The sequence below is a fragment of the Calidris pugnax genome, unplaced genomic scaffold (assembly GCF_001431845.1).
Source record: "Calidris pugnax isolate Ruff unplaced genomic scaffold, ASM143184v1 scaffold17, whole genome shotgun sequence".
NCBI classification, from domain to species: Eukaryota; Metazoa; Chordata; class Aves; order Charadriiformes; family Scolopacidae; genus Calidris; species Calidris pugnax.
Genome location: NW_015090794.1, coordinates 4,867,452 through 4,893,318, shown reverse-complemented (window position 1 = coordinate 4,893,318; position 25,867 = coordinate 4,867,452). Strand labels below are relative to the sequence as shown.

The 25,867-nt window shown below is 37.7% G+C and overlaps 1 protein-coding gene across 6 annotated transcripts in view; it reads right to left on the bottom strand.

The window, feature by feature from the left end:
- Positions 1-25,867, bottom strand: part of UNKL (unkempt family zinc finger-like) — a 47,079-nt gene that overhangs the window by 1,982 nt on the left and 19,230 nt on the right. For 2 of the 6 annotated variants that reach the window (XM_014936429.1, XM_014936427.1), the window contains 9 exons: positions 24,352-24,506; positions 17,997-18,185; positions 15,779-15,841; positions 14,190-14,355; positions 8,746-8,838; positions 7,355-7,585; positions 6,505-6,707; positions 5,585-5,839; positions 297-4,326 (listed from right to left, as the gene is read on the bottom strand). In XM_014936429.1, the coding sequence (XP_014791915.1) occupies positions 4,171-4,326; positions 5,585-5,839; positions 6,505-6,707; positions 7,355-7,585; positions 8,746-8,838; positions 14,190-14,355; positions 15,779-15,841; positions 17,997-18,185; positions 24,352-24,506 (1,511 nt within the window). In that variant the 3' untranslated portion in view covers positions 297-4,170. Of the gene's footprint in view, positions 1-99; positions 209-296; positions 4,327-5,584; positions 5,840-6,504; positions 6,708-7,354; positions 7,586-8,745; positions 8,839-12,886; positions 13,356-14,189; positions 14,356-15,778; positions 15,842-17,996; positions 18,186-24,351; positions 24,507-25,867 lie in introns of those variants that run through there. The other 4 variants (XM_014936424.1, XM_014936426.1, XR_001411292.1 and 1 more) reach the window with 3 other exon arrangements.

Here is a 25,867-nt window from a genome sequence, read left to right as displayed (position 1 = left end):
GACTTAGAATGATGGCTCCAGCCCAGTAGGACACTTTGTATGTTCTTAGGACATCGTACAGAGAAGAATGGAATGGAAAAGTGATTAAGTTTTAATTACTTTGATAGCCTCTGTCTTGTAGACTGTTCTGCTGAATCCGTTTCTTTCTATCACAGTTAGAGCTCTTTCTCCTCAGAACCAGTAAACGCCAATCCCAGTGGTTGAAACCCTGAAATGATTGGGATTGCCATAATTAGATTGCAGATGAAAACATATCTGTAATTTTTTGAGTCTCTAAACACAGTATAGCTCAGAAATAAAGATCAAAATTTTATTTCCATGTTGGTAATAAAAATAATTCCATGACTTCTGTAAACCATTGCATAAACGCTATAGTGTAGAAAAGTTTTAACAAGTGTTAACAATTTTAAACAGTTCACTACAAGTAAATGAGTATGCATTATAAATAATATGTTTTGTATTAAGAACAATTTCATTCACAAAATCATTTCTGTCTGTACACTCAAAACATTAACGGCTTCCATAAATTAATATGAGTAAAAATTCTGTATTTATTTAGGGTCTGATGATGACCGCAGTTACACAAGCATAGTGTGACAGTAATAATAGTACTACCTATATTTAATACTAGGATACTCTGAATGGCAATATAGAACAAAACAAGTATGTCCTTAATAATCTGATATCCAAAGAAGACTAATAATAAGCCTAGAACATGCAGTTTGGGATCTATCTGTAATTAGCGTACTTCCGGTTAAATTACAGCTCCTAATTGTAAAAACCCTGAGAAATGACAATTTTAATCTATTATTCCCCAGGCTAAAATAATTGTGACAACATAATGGCATTCACATTAAAAATTATATTCTTACATAAATTAACACAGAACTTTGTCAAATACCAAAATGAATCTTGAAAATCTATTTAGTTTGCTTTTATGTATTTTGTGACTTCAGCAAATTACCACACAGTAAGTCTTGCTAAAATATAATATTAAGGTATCCAGTTTCTAGACAGTGTATATAGCACAAGGACGAATACTCACAGAGGTCAGCTTTCACTTCTGACTCCTCCCAAACAGTCGTCTCCAGTCAACTGCATGTATTTTACTGTCCTCCATTGTAAAGTACTGGTGTAAAAGTAGGTATTTATTTGTAGTTGCAGTTGACTTGCTTTAATAAGATACAGAAAACCTGCTTGTGATTCCTCACAAAAAGAATTTTGTGAAGAACAACTGCATTATTTTCCTATGACTGCTGTGTGTGATGATGGTTCAAGTGATTACCTAAGGATTTGTCTGTAATTATAGCAAGCTGCCCAGTCCCAGAATTTCACCCCTAGGTCTGTTTCTTTGGTATGTGCTTTTCCTTCTCCACAAAAGGGTTTGTTGATAGTTTTTAAATGTGTCTGTAATTCAGCACCAAAGAAACTTACAGAGATCACCTGCAAAATTTTCAGTACTGATATTTCTATAGGACACACGTCATTATTTTCAAGATCCATCACTGTAAAACACAAAACGTACAACTTTTAAAAGCAACAGACTAAACATATTAGTTTATTTCCTAGAAAAATGCAGCACATATAAACTATGAATGTCAATGTGACAATTCACACCGCAAGTGCTGTTTACATTCCTTTGTTGTTGGTGTCACGAGATTAGGAAAATCGCCTGTTACTACAATTAAAAAAATAGCCCTAGGACACAGGCAAGTGCGCTAAAGTACACATGAAGAACTATAACCTTTGACAAGACGGCACAAAACCACGCTTCCGTATCTCACGGGTAACAAATGTCATGGAGCTGCATATGGGCAGCACCGTGTTGCCTAAGCTGGTTTCTCCTAAAATACCAAAGCAAAAATTTTCACTAAGATATTTCTAACCATTTTTGTGAGCACAATGGTCACAGAATTCTGTTCCACACTAGATAAATATTAGTCAACCAGTGTCCAAAGTAACTGCTTGTTTGAAAAATACTGTAACATAATTTCAAACTCTAATTACACATTATTCTTTCATTTGCTCACTGTTTAAAAAAAAAAAAAAACAACAAAAAACCCTTACGTAGCTAAGTTTGCTTTAGTCCAAAATGCTGTTAAGGTTCCAAAAAAATCAGTCTTTGTCCTAGACTGCACAGATGCAAAAAAATACATTAATACCTACAGCCAAACTTGGTGATCCAAGTTCCTTTTTAAAAAAGTCCAAAGCTGGCTATATGTTTTAAATGGCAGTATCTTATTTTAGGACAGAAAAGTGTGTTTGCAAATGCAAATACAGTCCAATCTTAGTACAAACTTTTTAGAGAAACTGTGTTAAAGTGAACAAAATCACATTATTAAACCCAGCTTTGGTCTTTAAAGTGATCTTTAGTCAAAATTTTGAAATAGAAGCAAGTACAAATGTATTAAGTATTTTATCCTAGTTCTCCCTTCCCAAAAGGTCTCCAACCTTCCTCTAGATTGACATGTCTTAGGAAAGCAGCAACAAATCTGTACATTTAGCAGAAAACCATTGCACGTTTCTGTGAGAACTAACTCAAGCCTCTTTACAAAGAATGCTAAAACCCAAAGGAAATAAGTGATTTCAGTACTATTGGCTTGGGCCCTTTATTTAATGCTGACACAGTTCTAAATTTTGTCTATTTTGACAACAGTAACTTCACTGTCCATCTTGGGACTGAACTTTAAGAAGATGAACTCTTTGCTGCCCGAGTGAGCTCACTCCTGTGCTGAGTACAGCAATAGGGAGACGCAAATCATGTAACACAGTAGGAGGTCATTTCAATTGAAGTTGTACTAGGCTCATGCCTGAAGTTAACAGGAGTAATGCAGGCAATTATTCCAGGTAAGAAAAGTAAAAATATACAGTGTTAACATGCAGTAATTAACCTCTCCTCCTGAATTGCATGTTCCCAACTAACTACCAGGATGAAGTAAGGATATTTCCACCTTTTAAAAGAACACTGTGTCAAAGTGCCACTGCCTGATTTCATACTTAAATAATTTTGTAGCTCCTTTCAAGCATGCATTACTTCATTCCTGAAAAAAAAGTGTATTTTTAAATATTTATAAAAGCAAGAGATGTATTCTAGTTATTGTCAAATTGTTCAATACAAAATTAAGCAATAGAAATTATTTGCAAAATTCTTTTTTTTGTCTTCTGCCATTTTATAGGATATTGGGCATAGGCACTTGGTAATATTATATATATCATATCTGCTCCCAATGAGTACCACACAGGTTAGGAGATGTACAAAAACTTTAAGACTACAAACATCCAAACTGAGGGAAATACGCAAATGCACAGTTATTTACTAAAACTGATCTGTTTCACAAAATTGAAAACATTGAAATTTGAATATGAAAGCATATATGCCTCACTGGTTTTGTCTCTGCTGGTACATTTATAAATACTACAGTAACAGTTAACTTATAAATTGTAAAAAAACTAGGTAAATTGTCATTTCTATTTAATCATATTGTGATTTAACAGTAAAACCATGTGAAATATTTTAAATTCACAGTACACATATAACACATCATATTATTGCATATTAAAAAATAAACATAAGACCTAGAAAGCAGCTTGAAGCAATTTACAACATATCTTCTAACAAAACACAATAATTAAAAAGTGCTTTTATATTAATCAAGAGTTTTTCCAAACATCCAAGTAAACATAGTGTTAGACCGATTCCAAAATACTGGCTCTGGCGTTCCACACACACCGGACGTGGCCACGGGGCCGTTTGTCCTCAAGTGTGGAGGTACTGCAGCTACGCATCCATCTTCTGTTAATGAAAATAACAGGTATAAACACTTCATTCAGGCATTATGGTAAGATTTATACAAAGTGATTACAGTGCAAATGAACCTAAGTAGCTTGTGCACTAGGAATGTAGGTGGAAGTCAGAAAAGGCTGCGATGGGATTGGGGGGGAATGAAAGAACCTTGAGACTACAGAACCTCAGCAAATGACTGAAGTTGATATGTAGAGGTGAACAAGCCTTATTCTCTTATCTTAAAGCAACTAAGTTTCTCACATCAAAATGGAAATCAGTCTAGCACTATTAAATGGATTAATTATGAGGGATATAATTCTTATACAAAATACAAACCCATAAAATTATTTAATTCATGAACGTGATATGAATACTATGCCTGTATGTTACCACAGATTATTTTTTTTCTTGCAGCAGGGACATTCTTCTTGTGCAGCTGCACAGTGATCACAGAGTACATAGTGTTGACATGGATTCAGGATAATGCTACGATCACCTTCCTGACACACGATACACTTCTTTGACTGTAGCTGAAAAATCACCTGTAAAAAGATTATTGCACTCAGTAAAAACTATTCCAAAAATACACAGTTGCATTCTAGCAGATTTACGTCTAGCTGTTTGAAATAAACTTCTAATTTAGCAATACAAAGGACAGTGGTTTTGTATGACAGTGTTGTGGTTTAACTGGGCACCCGGCAACTAAGACCTGGTAGGGAGAAGAGGGAGGAAAAAGAGAAAAAACTTGTGAGTTGAGATAAAGACAGTTTAATAGAAGAGTAATGGAAGAAATAATAATTAATTAATAATAAATAATAATGGACTATAGTGATGCAATAAGAAGTGGAGCAGTGTATGGTCATTATTATCTGCCTTGGTGTGCTCAGAGGAGTGACACCTGAGTTCCAGCTCTAAGAGCCCTGAGAAATGCCCTCCCTCTGGCAGCAAAAGAGCATCCTCAATTTTGGCAGAAACTCTGAGTCTGGATTTGAGAGAAGGTGAAGAACAGCAATTATCACCCAAAGGTGATTCAGGGACTGAAGCATCTGACATAGGAGGAGAGGCTGAAAGAGCTGGGATCGTTTAGCCTTGAGAAGAGATGACATCTTACTGGTGTGTATGAATACCTGATGGGAGGGAGTAGGACAGAGTCTTCTCGGAGGTATCCGGTGAAAGAGGCAAAGGGCACAAATTAAAATACAGAAAATTCTACATAGACATAAGAAAAAAAACTTTTCTTACTGTGAGGATGGTCAAACACTGGAAAAGGTTTCCCACAGAGGTGGTGGACTCTCCGTGCTTGGAAATACTTAAAGCACTAATGGGCAAGGCCCTGAGCCACCTGCTTGAGCTGACCCTGCTTTGCACAGGGGGTTGGACTGGATGATCTCCAGAGGACCCTTCTGATGTTAACTACTCTGTGCTCCAAGTCTGTACTGGCCTCTCTGACTACACAAACTCCTAGCAGGGAACCTCACCATCTATCTTCTAAACAAGTGAAAGGCATGTATCTGTTTTCATTTATTTAGGTAGTGCCCAAAACATTGGGGGTAAAAGCTGGCTTTAAATATGTTTTTTTTCAATTCCTCCAAGAAGTCTTGTGAATCACCTGTAATTTGTTCCAATAGCTGATCAGAAACTTAGAAGAATCCATTAGGCTGAGAAACCTGACCCATCCTCTAGTCCAGAAATGAAAGACTTAACACTCTGAAATGAAACCTGGCATAAATATGTCATTGAAGGTTATTGAGCTGCCAGTTTCAATTAATCAAAAATAGTTATGCAGATGAAGAAACTCACCTCATCTATTGTTTCTAAATCTAAGTGCAGCCGATTTTGTAAGGAACGGAGCTTTGGCAAGGATATCTTTTCTATATCGCCATAGTTTTTCATATAAGGTAATGTAGTAGATAGACAAGCAGCTAATTGTGCCTTCAGCTTTTTCAATTTATTTTCCACTTCCTCCTTCTTCTGAAGAGCGAGTTGTTTGTCCGCATCTGCGACGTTTGCACGTTCTTTTGCTTCTTGAGCCTCCTTCTGCCATGCATCACATGCCTGGGAGAAACAGAGTTCCAGAACATTAAAAATGGTTTTTTTTTTTTAAATTAACAACAGAAGAGCAAATTCAAAAGCCTTCAAAGACGCAGGTAATCTCTAATTTTAGACATAACAATGCATTTACTGTCAATTTAATGCTTCTCCCTACTTATCCTACCTTCTAATTAACAACTGCTCTTGTTTTGTCTTAATGTAATTTTTAGTTATGTCACTGTTAGTTGTCTGTAAACAGCCAGAAGCCTTTTCAGAGCTCTAGAAATGGAACACATTTTAAATGTTAAATTCATAATTTAATGTCAAGAGACACTGAAAACTATCAAAATCTAGTGCAGCTACTTAGCTACGCCTTGTCAGAGAGAGCGCAGTGCAAGGGGCAGGAAAGGACTGCAGAAAATGCAGGAGGCTGGCAGTTATATAGATACTTGACACTGTTCAGCCCTATCCTGAATATGTGCAAGTGTCCCGGTCTAGAGAGGCAGATTAGCTTTCAGAAAATGAGTTGCCCTTTAAAAAGCTCAGTTTCCTTTATGCCACCAGCTCATTTTGACAGACTGCAATAAAACTCTGGGTCCAAGGATATGAAAATGTGTAAGAAGAAAAAGCAGCAGACACCGCTTCTTTGTTAAAAATAAATTAATTAATATTACCATACATTAGCATACCTGTTTTACTTGTTGCCAAGATTCTTCCCATTGTTTTAGTTTTCTCTTGGCATCATCAAGTTCCTGTCTAACTCGAGTCAGTTCGTTCCCACTGGTGTTTGAACTTATTGAGGGGGTCGTGCCACTACTTAGTACTGGGGATGGACTAGGAGAGAAACTCCCAGTTACAAAGTCCCAAATGCTGCCTGTAACACCATTTAAACCTGTAAAATAAAGGTGGAAAAAATAATCTTTCTGCACCCCCTGCTGCAAAATGTTTCACAGGCAGAACAAAACACATGTGCCACATACACAAAATTTATACTTTTATCTGCAAGACTCATAACATTATTTCACTGCCTTCAGAAATGTGATAGTCTGGAAAATGTTTACAGTATTTAGAACAATTCGGGAGACTTACCACATGTTTTTTTTCTTGCCGCTTTTATTAAAAGACAGAACAGTCCACAAGAGGAGAAGGAAGAGTGGGAATTCATTTATATAGAAAAAAACCTTTGTTCCTGGCAGCTCATACATCATTTTAATTTTTTCTGTTTTGTATTTTCCTTTAGCAAAATGCTGCAGCAAAAATGCATTCCTGCTGCCTATATGCCAAGTGCTGTATTTCACTCCTTTCAGACATCTCTGCAAATATCTCCTTTTTTTTCCCTTCACTATGAATAGAAATTCACTCCTTGAACTTTCTTCCACGTACTACCTATAACTCCATTATCACTAGTGTCATGGATTACAATAGCGGGCTTTGCTGGCCGGGTAAGTCATAAAACACACCTAAAGCCTTGAACTGAGCATTTCTTACCTGCCACTGAGTTCCCTCTTACAATGCTCAAAAGTGCAGCCTTCAACTTACCCAGAGAGTTGTGCGAGGAGGCCGAGGTGCCCAACATACTATGGTCTGTTTTCAAAGGCTGAGGCTGCTGGTGGTGCGGAGCCGCAGTGGATGAAACAAAAGACTGAGACAGCGATTGTGAAAGAGAACTGAGCGGAGAGGTTGAAAGGGATGATGATGAATGTAAAGATGAGGAACGGACAAGAGAGCCTGGAATATTGACAGGTGCTGAACTTCCTAGTAATCTTTGACCTATGTATGTGTTAGGGAAGAAAAAAAGAAAAAAAAATACCATTTGTTCCAAAGCAGCTCACAGTTCTCTGTAAGTATTTTTCTGAAAAGCATGTCAAATGTAAATTAAATCATATATTCAAATACCTTCCATTAAAAACCCTCAAACTTTTATTTATCTCCTATTGCAAAAATATTTTTTTTTAAATTGAACACTTGAAAGTAGTTTTCCAAGTGCCTGAAAACTGAATTTGTAGCTTTACACAGCAGTGGCCTCATCTGCAGCTACAAAGAAAGAAAACACTTTTCAGATCAGGCTACTCAACTTACTCATTTTTACAGCCAACAACTAATGCAAGCGGAGAAACCGGAACTTAAAGGATTAAGAAAAATTTGGGTTTAATTTTAATATATAAACTAGAGTTAAGCAAGTGACACTACATACCCTGAAAATCATACAAGATTATATTATAATCAGACTTCACATACTTTTGCTTTTGTTCAGCAGATGTTAAACGTCAAATGTACTTAACACTGTATGAAAACAAAGTAAAAATTAATAAAAATTTAGTCAAATAAATTTGAAAGCTCACATGTTATCAGTTTCTTTCCAGGTCTGTATGAAGGGGAATATCGTGACCAATAATGGATGAATACTTCCCAGCAGACCTTCAATTAAATTGCTCATTCCAGGTTAGATTCATAGAAAGATTAAGTCTCTAATTTGCAAGTATTGAAATCCTAGATGTTGTGAGCTCTTTCTCCTCAGGAATTGTCCCCACTCCCCCCCTCAGGAACCACCTGTCCATGGAAGTGCTGTCAGTCCCCACAGCACAGACTGGCTGCTGCCAGACTTCACAGCACCCGGCACGTGGGAACTAATGCCTTCCTGTGAGCGCGCGTAAGTCCTTCCATCAACTCGTCTGTCCCTCAGCCCATGTCATTAAGCACGTTAAAATAAAAACAAATAAACAACAAAACATTTACTAGACTGGTCCCTTGCAAAATACAGACAGAATGATAGCAGTGCAATCCCTTTACACCATAAAGTTAAACAGCCAGAAGAAAACTGAGGACTTTTTTTTCAAAGTCTTTGCAGTCTGTAACTATTTGATGAGTGAAAGTTTGGAAAGGTAAGAAAGAAGGATATTTTAAATAATTTTACAAATTGGACCTCTTACTTGCTAATCCAAGGTCACTGCCTTCTTGATCTTCTAATTCTCTATCTATGGATGCGACGTTCACATCATTAAAATGCAGATCTAAAGCAGAACCTGTTAAGCAAAACATTGTATCAATGAATTATCCTTGAATTATCCATAGAACTGTCATGATGGCTGAAAAGAGGAAACTGACTATTTTTTTAGTGCTTCCATCATACGGCTTTCACATCTAGGTCATAATCTTAAGCACACTACAGACACACAGTATTTTCTAAAAGGGAAAACTCCTATCTAGACTATTGCAGCTCTTTAAGCTGGTGAGAAGTCTGGATAAATACTGATTTTACAAGTAGGGAAGTGACTGTCCCAGTCACTGTAGTCAGTGATAGTGATCACCTTTATAAAGAATGTTTAGGTTTACGTTGAAAATCATTACTAAAAACTCACATAAAGCCTAAATAAGCGGAAAAGGAACAAACATAAATAAAAGACACACTGGCAGAAGATCCAAAAGGGATCTCTTGATCCCTCTGGAATTAGACTGATTCCTCTCTCTCAGCCTAATCCTAAACATTAGGCACTGTAACCTCCAGAAAATCTTTGGCAGAAATACTAGACAGTTGTAAAAGTGCTAAAGATCAGAAATGGAATCATTTGGATCATGAATGTGAGATGAGTGCAATGCTGTTATGTGTAGGCACTGTCTCATGTTGCTGAGGCCGTCTAATGGGCTGCAGAGTCTCGGAGCTCCAGGTAATACATGAAGGGAGCTCCAGACCTAGAAGTAGGATGCACAGAAGGGTGCCCAGCAGGAAGCAGCCTAAACTGGCCAGAACAAGCTACCAGCCAAGAGATAAACTTCACATACTACACAATGATGCTCACAACAAACATACCTGAGAGTCAACGTAGCTCTTTGTGAAGTGACTAGTCTTGGTCTCAAAAGCAACACAACTTTATTAGTACAGAGCTGTGCCCAAACAATACTCCTTATCTTTCTGCAGTACACCAGAGCAGCTTGGTGTCCAGCAGTCACAGGGAGGAAGCTCTCTCTGCATCACCATTTTGGCCTGAAGGGCTACACCCTAGCTTTTCCAAGGTTTCCAGCAATAACCTAGCAGAGAGAGGTGCCTAAGCCAGTCCCTCTATACACTACAGTAAGGAGCAGAGTAAGGGCTTCCTTTTACTTGATGACTCAAGGCTTAGAGTGGCCACAAGTGCTGTCTGAAACCCAGATTAAAAGCCCCTCTTCCATACTGGGTTTGGGATCTCCATTGCTGCACTGTGCCTTCACACAGGTAAGGGCCTTTCATCTCCAACACTTTCCCCTGCCCATCTTGCCTTTCACCCTTCGCCTTCCAGAGCCTCTGGGGCTATGTGCTTCCTCGCCTGTTCTCATGCTTGTTATGCTCACTGTCTGGCACCCACCACTGGGGTGAGAATCACACTGCGTTTCTCCTCTTCTACTCCTGATTGTAGCTTTTCATTTGTATGAGGGACCCAGTAATATATTTGGACGCGCTCAGCAACCAATTAGCACACATCCACTGACCAGCGTGTGCTTCAATTAACACTAATAACATCATAAGCAGGAAGAGCCCATAAGGAGTTTGGGACAGTCTGGAGGAAACCTACAGTTAATACAGTTAGTATGGGAAAAGCATTATGTGGGAGAGAACCAGACACTGCACTGGAGAGGGTGCCCAAGAGAGGGTGCTCGTCTGCTCTGCCTGTCATTGCTTTTCCCACCTGGCCTCTGGGACAGTTTTCTCCTTCCCTTTCTTCTATCTCTCTTTTCTTACGTTTTTGTATTTATCTGGAAATAATTTTCACCATTATGTGCCATCAGCTATGCAACCCACTAATAAATCGTCACACACATGAACCTGCCTCAACATCCTTTGTGCAAAAGCACCATACACCTGTGAGAGCAAACCTCTCATCACTAAGCTGCAGGATATTCTGAGAGATCCCTCTCACTTTCACCAAGTGAAGCCGTTCCACCTTCTTTCAAAAAATTCAAAATTCTCTCAATCATGAAAAGAGAGGCTTTAAAATCTCATTATGAGCACCATCGTTATCTTTAAACAGGAAAACAAACTGCTTTTTTTTCAAGCTTTTGCAATTGCCCACATCACCCAGATGTTATTAATATTTGAAGTTATTTGCAGTGTCTGGCTCAGTATGTTGCTGCGCAAGTACAACAAGCAGGAACAGAACGGAGTGAGGCTGACAGAAATCATACTGCTCAAGCAGTGGATTGAATTTCAGCCTGTATCCTTACTAAATCACTAATCTGTCTCGTTCTCCTTGAGTGTAACTCATTCTGCCACTTGCCCTACCATAAAAAGGACTGACACTTTTTATGTTTATTATATGGACTCCTTACTGTTTATTATCTGGACTTTGAAGCTCAATTTCTGATACCTTCCCTCTCTCCCAGATTCCACTTCACATGGTGGAAAGTCAGCGGAGCGCAGGGAGAGAACACAGACAGCATCTTTAGATCACAACATATATGGGAAGCAAAAGGAGAGACCGCTTTTCCTTGAATGGCAAGTCTCCCAGACAGGCAAAATCCCCAGGCTTGAGCATCCAATGGAAAGCAGGGAAGGAACCAAAACCAGGGGAGCCCCACCCAGAACCTAACATAGACAACAGGCTGGCAGATGTCCTCCAAACGTTCAAGGTCCCACCTTCTCCCTACTACCCTTTGAGTCGTTTCCCTTCAGTGCTGCCCATTCCTATTTATTCCTCTCCAAATCTGTCTCCTTTGACACTTTGCTTACCTAATTTCTCTATTCTCTTCAAAAATATTTTCATTTATTTTTATTTTTTTTTAATATTACAGGACTTCAAATACCCTGCAGCCTTTTTGTTCTCAGATTATGCTTCTTTTTTTTTTTTTTTACCAGAACAAAACCAGACAATTCAACCAGTCTCCCTTGACTCTGACAGATGCAGACTGCAGCAATATACCTTCTTCTACTCTATCATTCCTCAGTTTTCAGCATACTGTCCACGCCCCAATGCTAAATTCTAGTTCTGTCTAATCAGTATATTTACTGCCAGCTGCCCTGCACTGTTCTCCTCCCCAGCTCTTGGGACCTATTGCTCAGGGAGCAGAGAGAGCTTGGAGCTCCCTATGAGATCAAGATAAAGGGCCACAGAAAGGGCTACAGCCCCCACTGTCTGACAAAGCCTCCTCAGTCCTTGCTAATTTGTCCTGCATTTCCCCTAACCCTTTACCCAAATCCATTCATCCCCATTTCCCATAATCACCCAGTCCCTTCCCTTGCTGCAGCTCTTTTTCTATCCCTTTTTTTTTATGATTCTTCAATCTACCACATCCTACAAGAACACTATGTATTTATTTTCTGTTCTACAATAACTTCTTAATTTTCTGCTCTATTCAGATTACATGCAGTACTTTATTTTCAATGCCATCCTGCATATGCATGAAGCAGAACTCGGGAAAAAAGAATTTATGTATCTATGAAATTCTTCTAAGGAAAAAAACCCAAGATTACACAGTTATCATAAAGGACACTAACTTATACATACATGAGACATGTACTTTACACTTCATTTTCTGTTAATAAACACAGCATACTGAAAACTGGTTCAGAAAATCATCTGTAGAGAAGCAGAGGCATATTCTAACTTAGAGGAATCAAAAGTCTCTTATGCTCAGTAATATAATCACACTAGGTCATGGGAAACATAGCTGCTTAAATGACTTTGCAATACTTGTTTAGCATATCATGTTTTAAAAATTATACTGAATTAGCACCTCATCTCATATACAGAAATTAGACCGTGGGTTTTATTGTTACATGAGTAACTTGTCACAGCCAACTAGCCTCTACTTATCCCAAAAGCAATGTTTATCCTGACAAAAATGTGATTTCATTCCATAGTATATCTTAAAATATTAACTGTAAGCTGATGAAATTACATTACTTGCATAGAACTAAACCTAAAATTCTACTCATTCTAGTTCTGAAATTTAATAAGAATTTAAAATTTATTTTCTAACACACAGATCATCAAAACAAGCCTTTAAAGAAAGCAAGCTAGACCCTTGTGAGACTGCAGAATTTATATCCTGCATAGATTTCTTTCCTAAAAAAATTAAAGGAGCGAATGCCTAACTTACCATGCCGAAGTGCTGACTCACTGCCTGCAGTCTCCTGGTCGCTGCTACACATCGATTTAAACACAGAAAGCTTCAAGTGCCCCAGCTAATCACAGCAACTCCCTGCTCACGTGACTTACACCACAGAATGTGAAATGCAGCATCTTTCAAACCACGACTTTCCCTGCCACAGCCTCCTGAATAAACCACATTCCGTGCAGAAGTGCCACAAATTTCAAGGATTTTGCGGATAACACTAAATTAAGGGGAACAGCTGATACGTGTGATGCCAGGACTGAGGTTTCAAAAGGCTGGAGAACAGAAACCTCATGAAGTTCAACAAAGGCAAATACAATAATGCTGCATCTGGGACAGAATAATCCCTTGCAACAGCGCTGGCTGGGGGATGAATGATCAGAAAAGCAGCATTCCAGAAAAAGTACTAGGAATTCTGATGAATGACCCGTTCAGCATGTTCTGTGGCAATAAAAGCTAACAGCATATTGGCCTGCATTAGCAAAAGTGGAGCCAGCAGGTTGGGGGAAGTGCTTATTCCTCTATATCCAGCACCTGTGAGACCACAGCAGGAATACCATGACCAGTTTCGAAGTTCCCAGTTTCTAAGTATTACTGAAATATTTATCTCCTTTTACCACTTTGCACATAAACAGCCTCACTGGCTGGAAGCATGAGAAAGGCTCGGAGCTAACAACAGAAATTTAGAAATTTTGGAAGTGAGTATTTTCCAGAATCTGTTTTGTGCACCCGTAAACCAAGGGCTGCTCCTCTTTGTGTCCTTTCAGACCTGGCCCTCATACTGTGAACAAAAGATTTTGTCCTTGAACATACAAATAACCAGACAGGAGAATATGCAGTCAGCCAAAGAAAAATCTCCCATTTTCATGTGATCATGGCAAAATCTGTAATTGCACCTGCTATGGTAGCATTAAAAAAACAGAAGCCAAATCTCCTCTGCCCACCAACAGAAGTTGAGGAAACAATACTTTTACTTCCAGCAACACAGTGAGTTGCACTATGCAGGTTTTACCTGTTTTTTGTATCACTGGCCAATACTATTACCAAAATTCCAGTTTAAATGTCCCATTCACTCATTCCTATACTCACATTGGAGATTTTGTGAAAAATAACTATTTTGGATGGAAACATTTAAATTAAATTTCAGATATTGCTTTTAATTACATACAATAAAACAGGTGTGTACCTTACTGTCTTTACCAATAAGCTCTTTGAACCTACGTTGAAACAAGAACTTGAATAATACAACAAAACACGGTACAATCAGAGATTAAATGTTAAGACTTACCTATTACTGATTCAACTGTGTTACTGCCAGAATAGAATGGGAGAGCTTTGGCACCGATAGCAGAGACAGTTGTAGGAGATGAACTATCTGATCCTACGCTGGAGGCCAGACTGGAAGTTATACTTGAAGCAAGTGGGTTAACTGCTGAAAAAACACTGAGATGGTTCTGTTAAAAAAGAGCCCAAACAAACAACGTATGTATATACACACAAACACCCTTATGCAGATGTATGTACAAACATCTAAAATAAACAGAATGTATTTTTTAAAGTAGTAATTTAATTCAAACACAGAAATCCAGAAGAATTCTCTGAATGAAGAGATTAGGCTAATTTTTCTTATTAATGCAGCAAGTGCATTTCTCCAATGTGGCTGGCCATGCTTTCAGAAAAAAGGTATTTAAATAATAAGGTATTGCCAATAAGCTCTACAAACGTAATTAGTTAGCTGAAGTTTGATGCTGCTTTTCAAAAGGAAAATACTTCTTGAGGAAATGTCCCTTTTTATTATGCATTCAAACGCAAAGTGTAGTCTATATTATTTTATGATCCATAAATTTTCTCATTTAATCTAAATGCAATTGGTGCATAAACTGATCTTCAGTTTAAGTAGCTGAGAAGCATGACTGCACTGCACACATGTATCATGCTATATAATGACTTGTACCTGTGCTTCTTTCTAGCCAAACAGTTTTTTCATACAAGTCACACATTTAAATTATAAAATGTCAGAAATGCGAACAAAATGTAACCAAGTCATATTCTAAACTGGAAAATAACTTCACAAAATCTACAGGGACTTGGTTTCCAGTATATTAATTCCTTTTAGATTCACTTTGGATTATACACTCCTGTGTGGCTGCACAAATGGCAAATGTTAAACTTCTGTTCTAATTTATCTTGATCATTGTCATTAACAAAGCATCAGGGCTCTTGTTCTAGCAGTGCAAAGCTGGCAAAGTTTTAAACTCCTTTGCATATATGGAATGACCTCTAACACCTGATGGATATACCTTCATGAGAGGTCAAAGCTATACCCTCTTCCCTGTCACTTTATCCATTTTTGTAGTTTTGAGCATCTGACACTTGAAGATGATGAACATCATCATCATCTTCCTTCTGGCCTTCCTTAAATTTTATCAAGCCGTCCTCAAATCAAGTTAGTCCAAAAATTCACTGTGAAAACTCTGCCATGGACTTGCTATAATCAAAAGCGTCTTCAAATTGCCTCGTGTTCTACTCATCCCTGTTACTCCCTGCAGCACACATCTATTGCACGTTTCCACAGAACCTAGAGCCACCTGCCCAGGACCACATCCAGACAGCTCTTCCATAACCCTAAGGAGAGAGACTCCACAACCTCTCTGTGCAACCTGTTCCAATGCTCAGTTTTACACACACAGTAAAAAAGTATTTCCCTACATTTATACAGAACCTCCATCGTTTCAGTTTGTGCCCATTGACTCTTGTCCTGTCAGTGAGCATAAATTTTCCTTAGACTATGTTGTAAAGTGCCACATAACTTTAATACCACATTAATAAATTATCAAAAAGGACAAAATATTTACAGCGTTCAGCTTTTGGCAATACCTGCTTGTTGTCTTGCTCATTTATTTTCTGCTGATTCTCAGCTGGGAAGCTTCGATGTTTTGCCTGAAAGAATTAAAATCTCTGAAATACATGAACTTAAAAGAGTCATTGCTGTAAAATATATTGTTAGTTTATGAAGGGTCAGTGGCATCTCTGTAATGGTATCTTCAATAGTTTGATTTCATTTCCCTATCTGCAGACTCATACTGATAATTAACTTTTAATGCTTAGAGTAAATCTACATGGAAAAGGAACAGCGGTTGCAATTGTTCCACTTACGTGCATAATAGAGCACATGCAAAACAACTCTGGTCCAAAAACTGAGTAGCAATTTTAGCACGATGCTGTGACAGAAATAACATGTCCCAAATGCTCACCAGCTGGGGAATACTTCTCCAAGAGGCTGGTGGGACAGAAGCCTGAGGTAGCCAAAAGTTTGAGTGGAAATGCCTAGATTTTTCCTTAAAGTGATCACGCTACAAATAACCAAAAAAGAGTTATTCAAAAATAAGGGCAGATTTTCTTTGAACACCATTTAATAATAAGGTAACTTTTGAAACACGTGAGACATACATAAATGAAAGGGAATTCTAAGCAATTTCCCTTTGCCCACTGTGTTCTTGCAGAGCAGGATCAAAGAATCTGTTCTTTTCAGGCCAATAATTTTCAGTGACATTCCCAAATTGCAGTGAACGCTAAAAGGTGCTGCCACCTTAGAAAAAATGGTTCTTTCTGCGGCCTTTGAGCACTCTTGTTGTGCCTGTTCCTTGTTTCTTTTGAGAGATTCCTAATCTGTCCTGTAGTGAGAATGCCCTAGCAGTAACAACTCCTCACCACTCTAGACACTTTTTTATCAATTGTGAAGTCCATCACTGCTTTCTCTCTAGACAGGTACAATGTGGCCACTAAAAGGCAAGCACATGATGTTCCCGACGCTGAGGCACATTCTTTGTAGTAGCACATTATTCACTAATTGTCACCAAACCAGCAAAAGAGATCTTCACCAATAGTTGCATCATTTCTCAATTATTGCTGCCTCCTGCCCAGAAAGCAGCCATTTGATACTGGAAGCGCCTCGTTTCCGTGACATTTGATCAATGATCACTTGATCCCTGTGATGGGAGATGGAAATCTTTCCCGTCACAATGACCAGCTCTCTAACCTGTAGTTTTTCTGAACCCCTACACATAAGGAAGCAATCCTGCCTGCAGAACTTTAAAGTTGTAGGTTTTGATCTTGCCAGCACCTACAAGAAGTTACCATTTCAAAACCCACCTTCCTTCCTTTCATTCTTTTTCTGTCTTTTACTTCTGCATTTCTCTGTACATCTCAGGTTACAGAAATCAATTCTGCCGAGTCACAGCTTTGCAAGAAGGCTGATCAGCTTGGCTGCAGCTTATTTTATGTGCCATTGGAGCTCACTTTTTTAAACAGTTCCTTTCTCACAATTCAGAAGCGTAATCAGTATTCTAATAGAGTGAGAAAAAATTAACTTTAACAGACAAACCCTGAGCTTTCAGCTTTTTTCTTGCAGGCCAACAAAGCTGTTTCACATCCCTGAAAAAAAGCCATCTTCCCCTCTCCCAACTGTCACTAGCATTGCCTGTTTTCTCCTCACCCCCTGACTAATGGATTATAACTCCTCATCGACTTCAATCTCAACCACTCTCACTGCTAATGCTACAGATGCCTCTCTTCAAGAGGCTTGTTATATTTTATCATCTATGTCTGTCTCAGCAATGCATTTGTCCAAGGAGAGAGGCAGCTGCAGGTGGGAGAAGAAACAGGCTGAAATCAAAGATTGGAACTGATAAAGTGTCAATTGCCAGAAATTAATGCATCTTTTTGCTATCAATTTTCAGCAATAACTAAAACTGGATCCTGCCAAGCCTAGTTATGATTTTTTTTCCCCCATTGTTATCTTGTCTTGCTCTGTTCTTGGCAACACAGGCTCAAAATGACAATCACAACATTTGTGCAAGGTTAGAATTCACTGCATGTCAGCTGAGCTGCAGCGACTGTTTGCAGGAGTGTTCTTGGCCTGTGACAACTCTAAAGCAATTTGATGCAGTTTAGCTCACTAAAGAAGAGAATTCCAAACTCCGTGTTCTAAATTATCAAAAATCAGTGCTGATATACAAGGCAGACAACATTTTCTGCTGAATCCAATTTAACTTAAGATCACATTTGTATTTCTAAACCCATATTATTCACCTACCTGATCTTCTCGTTCAAAGCCTGGTGCTTTTGGATAGCTAGATGTTGGTGAAGAAACACCTGATGTGCTAGACTCAGAACACAAAATGCCATTTGCTAATGATCTCTGTCTACAAAGAGGTCCAAGGGGTGACAAAGAACTACTGCTACCGGAACTTGATGTTACAGTTGGACTTGAAGAACAGCAAATCTGTAGAAGACAGAAAACAGTGTCTAGTATTCTCTATGGTATTTTTTTTATTTTTACAGCTATAGTCTCCCTCTGTAACACAGTCAGTTAAAATTATAAATTAATTTCAGTCTTACATATACACAACACTAGCTTTGGTAGATTTGTAAATATTTTTTTGGTATTAGCTTAAAAAAGTAGCAGATAACAAAAGTACCATAGAGCTATTTTAGGTATACAGACTTCAAAAGGAGACATGTTTGTACACACCAGAACAAAGCCTTGTTTGTTCCCTACACACAAAATGAATCACAGATGGAGGTCACTCCAGTTAATGGATATTAATTGACAATAAAGGAATACTTTCTTTCTGACAACCCTGATTTCCATTCATTCATATATTTCTTAATTTACAGTTTAATGCAAGCATTACACAATATTTCACTCTTCAAAAAGAGCTCATCCGGATCAAGCCAAGCAGTTCAAAAAGAAAAAGAAAAAGACATGCAGAATCTTGGCAAAAAGCATCTCAGTGCTTGTTTGTAAATCTTGAAAGGCTGTTTTCTGATATTCTTAAATATTAAAATTATCATTGATTAATAAATAATATTTTAATAAATAAAAGGCTTAAACTGAAGGTAGAATCTGTAAGCAGGCCTGGACAATTTTTTTGCTAGAAGTACAATTCTGAAGAACCTGAAATTTAGGAACTCAGGTGCCAGCATCCTACCATAATAGTTGAAGTGGAATTGAGGGCATTGCTTGTTTCCACATTTTTTAAGTAGACAGTTCAATTTTCTTAAACTAGATTTACAACTAGACTCACAAGGGCAGTATGGAAAAAGTTGCATCCTACATTTATGCCTAGAGAGCACTTGGTGATGACTCACATTTCAATCCCTTCTGCACTTGTTTGGGAACAGAATCTGCTAGTTCTCAAGGAACTGAACTAGTCAATACAATAATGGAGAGAAATTCTGCCAAAGTTACTTTGGTTTGTTTAAATATAAAATACACACTGAATCACACAGACTAGACAAGAATAACTATATACTTAACAGTTAAACTCTCAATTTAGGGTTAACTCTAAACCTTAATTTTACTCTATGCTCCAAAGAATGTGAAAGTAAATTAAGCAAACCAGGATTTTAAGAGGAGATACCTCTCTCCCCAGAATAGTATAATCCCACAATCTCCCTCCTGAGCAGCAGGAACTTCAGATTCAAATTCCTGTAAATCAGGTAAAGCATAGACATGAACCTAGACGAGGTCTTAACCCCCCCCAAAAAAATTCCCCCAACAAATGTAAGCCTTACTCTCTCTGACGACTATTACCTACGCATTCACTTATGCCTATCCCTACAGAAAATCTCCCATCATGAACCTTATCTGTGTGGAGTTCTGTAATTAGATGGCTTCTGAAATCCACAGACAGCTTCTCTGCACAAGGCGAAGACAGGTCTGAAAGGTACATATATCCTGAGAGCTGACAGAAGTAGAAGACTGGGCATTACAGCAAAAATAATTAAATTGATAGCCAAGCTGTATCAAGACAAGTCCTTCTGAGTCCTTCTCCTTTCAAAGGCTGAAAAATTCATGTTTTGACCACAACCTTGTTATAATATGCAACTTTTCTCTTTCTGCTACTAACTGCTTTCTGCTACTGTTTTACCTAAATCCAAAACTGAAGAATGCCCCTGTGCATGGCAATGTTAAGTTTGCATGTTTTTTCAGCTCTAAAATACTGAAATTCTTTATATTAGAGAGAAAAGGAAAATAAAAGGACACTTCCAGGAAAAAACCCACTGCTTTTCAATAAAATTTAAAAACATATTCGTTTTTAGGTCAATAAAAACATGCTGAGGTATTCAGCATTTAAAAAAAAATTTTGAAAACTTTGTATTGATAACGTAGTTACATCTTGTAATTTAAAACATACTTAACACTTAAAACATACTTACAAAGCTGCTTAATACAGCAGACAAATACGTAAGATAAAATGACTAGACAGCAAAGGCAGACTAATACCTGAAGAAAGACACTAATTTAGACAAGCCACTGACTCAATTAAGGATGAGTTCCCTAATCTGGACAGAATGTTTCTCAGATGCATATTTCACATACACTCTTTCAGCTAGGCAGGCAACATAGAGTATTTCACCTCCACAGGAAGGTGTACCCCATGGCTGCTCCATGAAAATGTGACCTAATGAAGACCAGGGGAAGAGGGAAGATGACCACTATGGATTATTTTCCTGGAGGACTACCTGCCAACAACAGCCATAAATGGGGAAGGATGCCCTTGTTCAGAAGTACTGAGCCTGAGGAGCAGACCTACTGGGCAAGATCAGATGATATCAAGTAGGTAAACCATTAGGTAAGAACATAGGTGCCACTCGTGATCCTTCTGGTTACAGTAGGTAGCAATGGTGGCATTAACATATATAGGGCTGTAAGCATTATGAGCTTTTGCTAATGCTACAATTTTGTGTAGTTTTGCTCTGAAAAACTAAACTAAAACAATCGCTCAACCCCCTAAAATGCAGTTACATTAGTTAATTACATTAATGGTTAGGCTTTTGGTCCATCTCTGAAGAGTCTTTTTTTAAGCTTTTTCTTCCTTGTTAAGAGAGATGCACAAACAACAGAAGCTAGAATTCATACAGTTGCCTCAACTCTGGAGGAAGCCTTCAACATGACATCAAGGCCAACATTTCTATCCCTTTACTCTTCAAAAGGAAACTATTATTTATTGCTCTGAGTCTAGAAGGGCTAACATAAATATTCTATAATTGGTAAATGCAATTAATCTTTGATGTATCTCCTATTTAATCTCCAGAAGAAACAGCAAGTTTTCCTATTAATTTTGCAGTGCCACAAACAGGAACAATATTTACAGATAAATTTTATCATACAGCTAGGCTTTTGCTCTGTATCATCACCTCCCTAGGTACATTGCAGTTAGGTACCAGCAACACAGAGATCTGATACATGGAGAAGATGAGTAGTATAATCATAAAGCTGAACGTGTTTTAAGAAGAGGTGATAAGATTCTTGATATTTTTTGGCTGAAAAGCTGCTCAAAAGAGTACACATTTTGTATTGATGTAACAACACTGCAAAGCTCATCAACCAGGTAGAGACAGCATGTAAAGCCTACTATGACTACAGCTGCACACACCGAGACAGCCTCGTTAATCCAACTCTCATGGCACTATGAGAAAAACAGACATAGGAGAGGACCATTTGGATATGTTAAATTGCAATAAATATGCAGGATATAAGTGAGAACAGATGGAATGAAGGGATGAAGTTCAGGTGAGGCAGAAGCTTAAGGCTGAGAACGATGCTTATATATGGGATGCAGAAGACTGCACGCCTGAGAGATTATTTCAGCAAAGGTAACTGAGGAAAGGGGAAGGTAGCAAAAGTGACGGAGGGAAAGGGGTCCATAATATATTGGATGATGAAACATTACATAGCTGAAGAGCCATGGAAAGACATCCAAGGAGTAATGGAAATATGAGTAAATGTGAAAAAACAGTAACATAACCAACATTATTAACCAAGTAGGGCATCAAAGTTTAAACGGTGCAAGCAACGTATTGGAGGAATGGATCAAGCTATTTCAAGACTTGTATGAACAGAAATATTCTCCAAGAAACCTGGTCTACTATCATTTTCCAGAACCGAGTTTAGCTACACGAGTTTTACCAGAGCAACAGAAGGAATTATAAGGAAGACCCTCTTAAAGATAAATAAAGACTGAAAGAAAATAAATTTATATCACAAAAAAAGAAGCAGTAGGAGAATGAGTAAAACGGAGTGTTCCTTCTGGCAATTACATGACACTGAACAGAGCACAAAAGAGTAGTGATGGCTAAGAACAACCAGTAAGAGCTGAAAGTAAAAGTTGGTGGTGTAAATGCAGTTCCTAAAGAAGACACATAGGACTGGGAAAGCATGAGTGAATTTGTTACTACAATGCATACAAAGACTCCAAATCTTACTCGAGGCACTTCACAGCTCTGATGCAATATGAGAAAAAACAGGTCTGCCAAGAAAGCCAACCTGGAATTTGGTAGAACAACACAACAAAAAGAAAGATGAGAGGTGATGGCAAGTGTGGAAAAACAAATAGTCCTAATTGAAATGAAAAGTTGCGATTAAGGGAAATACTGTACCACATTGGGTAAACTGCACTGTGGAGGTTAAGTATATTTAGATGATACAACTGGTAGAGTATAAAGCAAAGGGAACCACAAAGACAGACTGGAGAAAAACAGTACTTTCAAAGATCAGGTGAAGGGACTGACACAAGTATAATATCAGATGCTCCAAACAAGAAGGCAGAACATAGAGATAAAGAAACATAGATGTAGAAGCTTTTCATGGAAACTGAGCTCACATTTACCAACAAAGACTGAAGAGTAGGTTATTTCCTGACTGACATGTTAAGGAAAGATACAGGAGGGGACAGAAAGACAGATAGCTTATGGGAACAGAGAGAAAAACACAAACCATGAATGAAACATCTAAGTTGCTGGGATACAGAAAGTGAGAAGAGGGAAGAAAACAGACTGACTACTTAAATACTAAAACTAAGCAGTTTACAGCAGATAAAAAAGGTGAGAGCAAGAAAGTAACAAAACTCAAGAATTAAACTTGGAAAAACAGAAGACCAACCTACTAATGGAACTGAATACCCAGAAAACAAATAATGGTTCAGGTAAGTAGTCAAGTGAAAGAAAGACAGAGTATTTTGCCAGACATCAGAAAAAAGGTGGTCACTTGCAATAAAACTTCAAGTAGAAAGTACAGGGAAGGGAGCAGGGTCAACTTTTCCATTTCATGCTTGAACAATAGTACAGGCAGAGAGACTCACTGAGCACTGAATGGAAGATGTACACGATGTCCATCAGACTTCTAATCGCTAACAGAAAAATACATGTATATTGAAGACGACTCCCCATGACTGGAAAGCATATTAGAATAGTTAGTGTTTTCACCTACATTAGCTGTATCTACATTATTCATGAAAGGCTACGAAGCTTCTGGGAGAAGAGATGCTTTTATGGGTCCCTCTTGAAAGCTTCAGAACCTTAGCAACAATGAAATTAGTTTCCTAAATAAAAAGGCAGACCCTCTCTCAGAACCTTTCAGATACAGAAGCAAAATTCTGCACTGGGAATCTAAGATAAAATGTAGGCATATTGGTATCTTTATTCTCATTCTACAGGATAGCAATATGAAGCTACATGAAAGAAACCCTTTCTTTCATGGAGTTTTAACAACTACACAATTTATTGGCAAATTTCTTTTAAACGTTATTTCAAATACATCCTTTTATCTGGTTTCCAACCAAACAGTATAAATCAACAATGCTGGAAAGCTAGAAGTGAAAATTCTGGGAATAAATGTGTATGTACTTGTGATTCTGCTCTGCAAACGAGGTAAGAAAAGATCCAAGTCAGGAGAGAACAAGAGAGCTGCCACTATCTTTATATATTATTTTGCAACAAACATAAAACCTAACAGAAGGATCTATTCCAAGTGACACTAAAAGTAAAATAATAAAAGCTCTGCAATATATTTTTCTCCTTCCTCTCCCCCATCCCTAATTGATAAAATTTGCTAATATAAACTACATTTATCACCCTTGTTACCAAACACCTCTCTACTCCCAAAGACACTGCATGTGCTGCACCACTGTAAGAAGCTTTAAGTATAAAGCATGTACAGGTAGGACATCAATTCATTTCTAATGTTAACAAATTAGGGTAGAGAAGAGGGCTGGGATCAAGCAGGAATTACCATGAATTAAACCTTCCCTATAGAAAAAAGAGACATATGTAAATTAAGCTATGCTGTAGTTGTCTATTTGATTAACAATGATGTTCCTCACGGTAGCATTCAACATATTGCATCTAAAGACAAAAAATAAGAACAGAAAACACAAATAATACATAGTTAAATGGTATTTAACTATGGTGCCAAGGGCAGACATTCCATTTAGGCTTACAATACTGGTTAAATATTACTGCCTGACATTTACTGAAGCTGTGGGTTTTTTCTCTTTTGCTGAGGTACAAAGAAATAAAAAACAGATGTTTAAGAAGCAAAATAAACATTGCATATTGGCACAGTGATTATTATTAGTAACTTTTCCAGAATTATTTACACTTACATTTCCAGACTGCCCACTGCTATTTGTAATGCTGTTTGTGGAGTTAAGAGTGCTGCTCCATTCATTTGCAATTCCTATGCTGTCTGTTGGATACAGGTGAGCGCCTGGCTTTGATTGACAACCAGTTTGCAGTATGACTACATTCATGGTGTCCTCTGTTGAAGGAATCCCCAACAAATTACACACAGATTTGATACTTAGCTGTGTGAATTTAACAATTACATACCTACTACCAAACACAGCACCCGTCACACAGAAACATGAATCACACACAAGAAATCTCACTCTCTTTCTTTAAATAGAAGCATAAAGGCAAGGTAAGAATAATATAATTCACCATTATGTATTTGTGGCTTCTAACAGATTTGATACTCTTATTTACTTGCTCTGTCAAAAATTGCTGGGAGGTAGATCAAAATTAAAGTATTCTAGATTTTGCTTTATTTTCTAGAATCTCTATCACACCAGGGTTTAAAGACAACATTTTTAGAACTCCTAAGCATCATAATTATAGGGTTGTTTTCTTTTTCTACTCAAGAACCAACTGAATCATAAAACAATCTGAGCGAACGTAAGACTTGCACTATTTAACTTAAAAAGGAACAATAAACTTTGAGAAAGTTCATTATTAACTTATAAGTAAATTGTGACCAATGATTTGCAAATTTTCATACCAGAAAATTCAGCTCAAGGTGACTGAACAATTATTTGCAATTCCCCAAAGGCTACTTCGTTAACTATTAAACATCTTAGATATTTGATTCTTTAAATGTGCAATATATTAAGGATACTTAGACTTCTAGTTTTACAGACAAATGAGGAGTTAACACCAAATGTTTACTTTAGTAAGCAATTACAGTTAATAACATTCCTCACCTCATAATCCATGCACACAAGACATCAAAGCAAGGAAGTCAGGACTGAAAACAAGATCTTTTAATAAATTCTACAGGTACGGCAAGATTTTTTTCATCCCTAGCCACTAGCATTTCTGAAGGGGTTATGATAAACTACAGTTAAAAATCAAATGTAAACATTTCTCTCTACTAGGAACAGTAAGTAGTTCTGATAGAGTGTACAAAAGTACAAGCCACAGTAGGAAACAAAATGAGTATGAGATACGTAGACATCTCACTTCAGCAGAGCATCATTTCTAATGATGTGGGGTTTTTCTATCCAGCATTTGACACAACAAACTCTGTGGAATTCTTACTAAATGGTCCAATGCTTTACCAAGTCTTTCCATTATTGTATAAATTACAATAATATGGATGTGGCTCACAAAAAGGAAAGGAAAAAGCTACTAGCAAGTATCACTATACACACAAGTCTAGTCCAACCACATCAAAAAAAAAAGGAACCACAGGGATTGCAAAGATGATGTCACCAGACCCCTGCTGCTCCTCCTCCAGAATGGGAGTGCAAAGAACAGTTGGAAAGACAGAAGCAGATGCGTTGACTTTTTGTAATTTACTCTCACTTTCACTACATATCATCTCATTGTACAGCTGCGTGC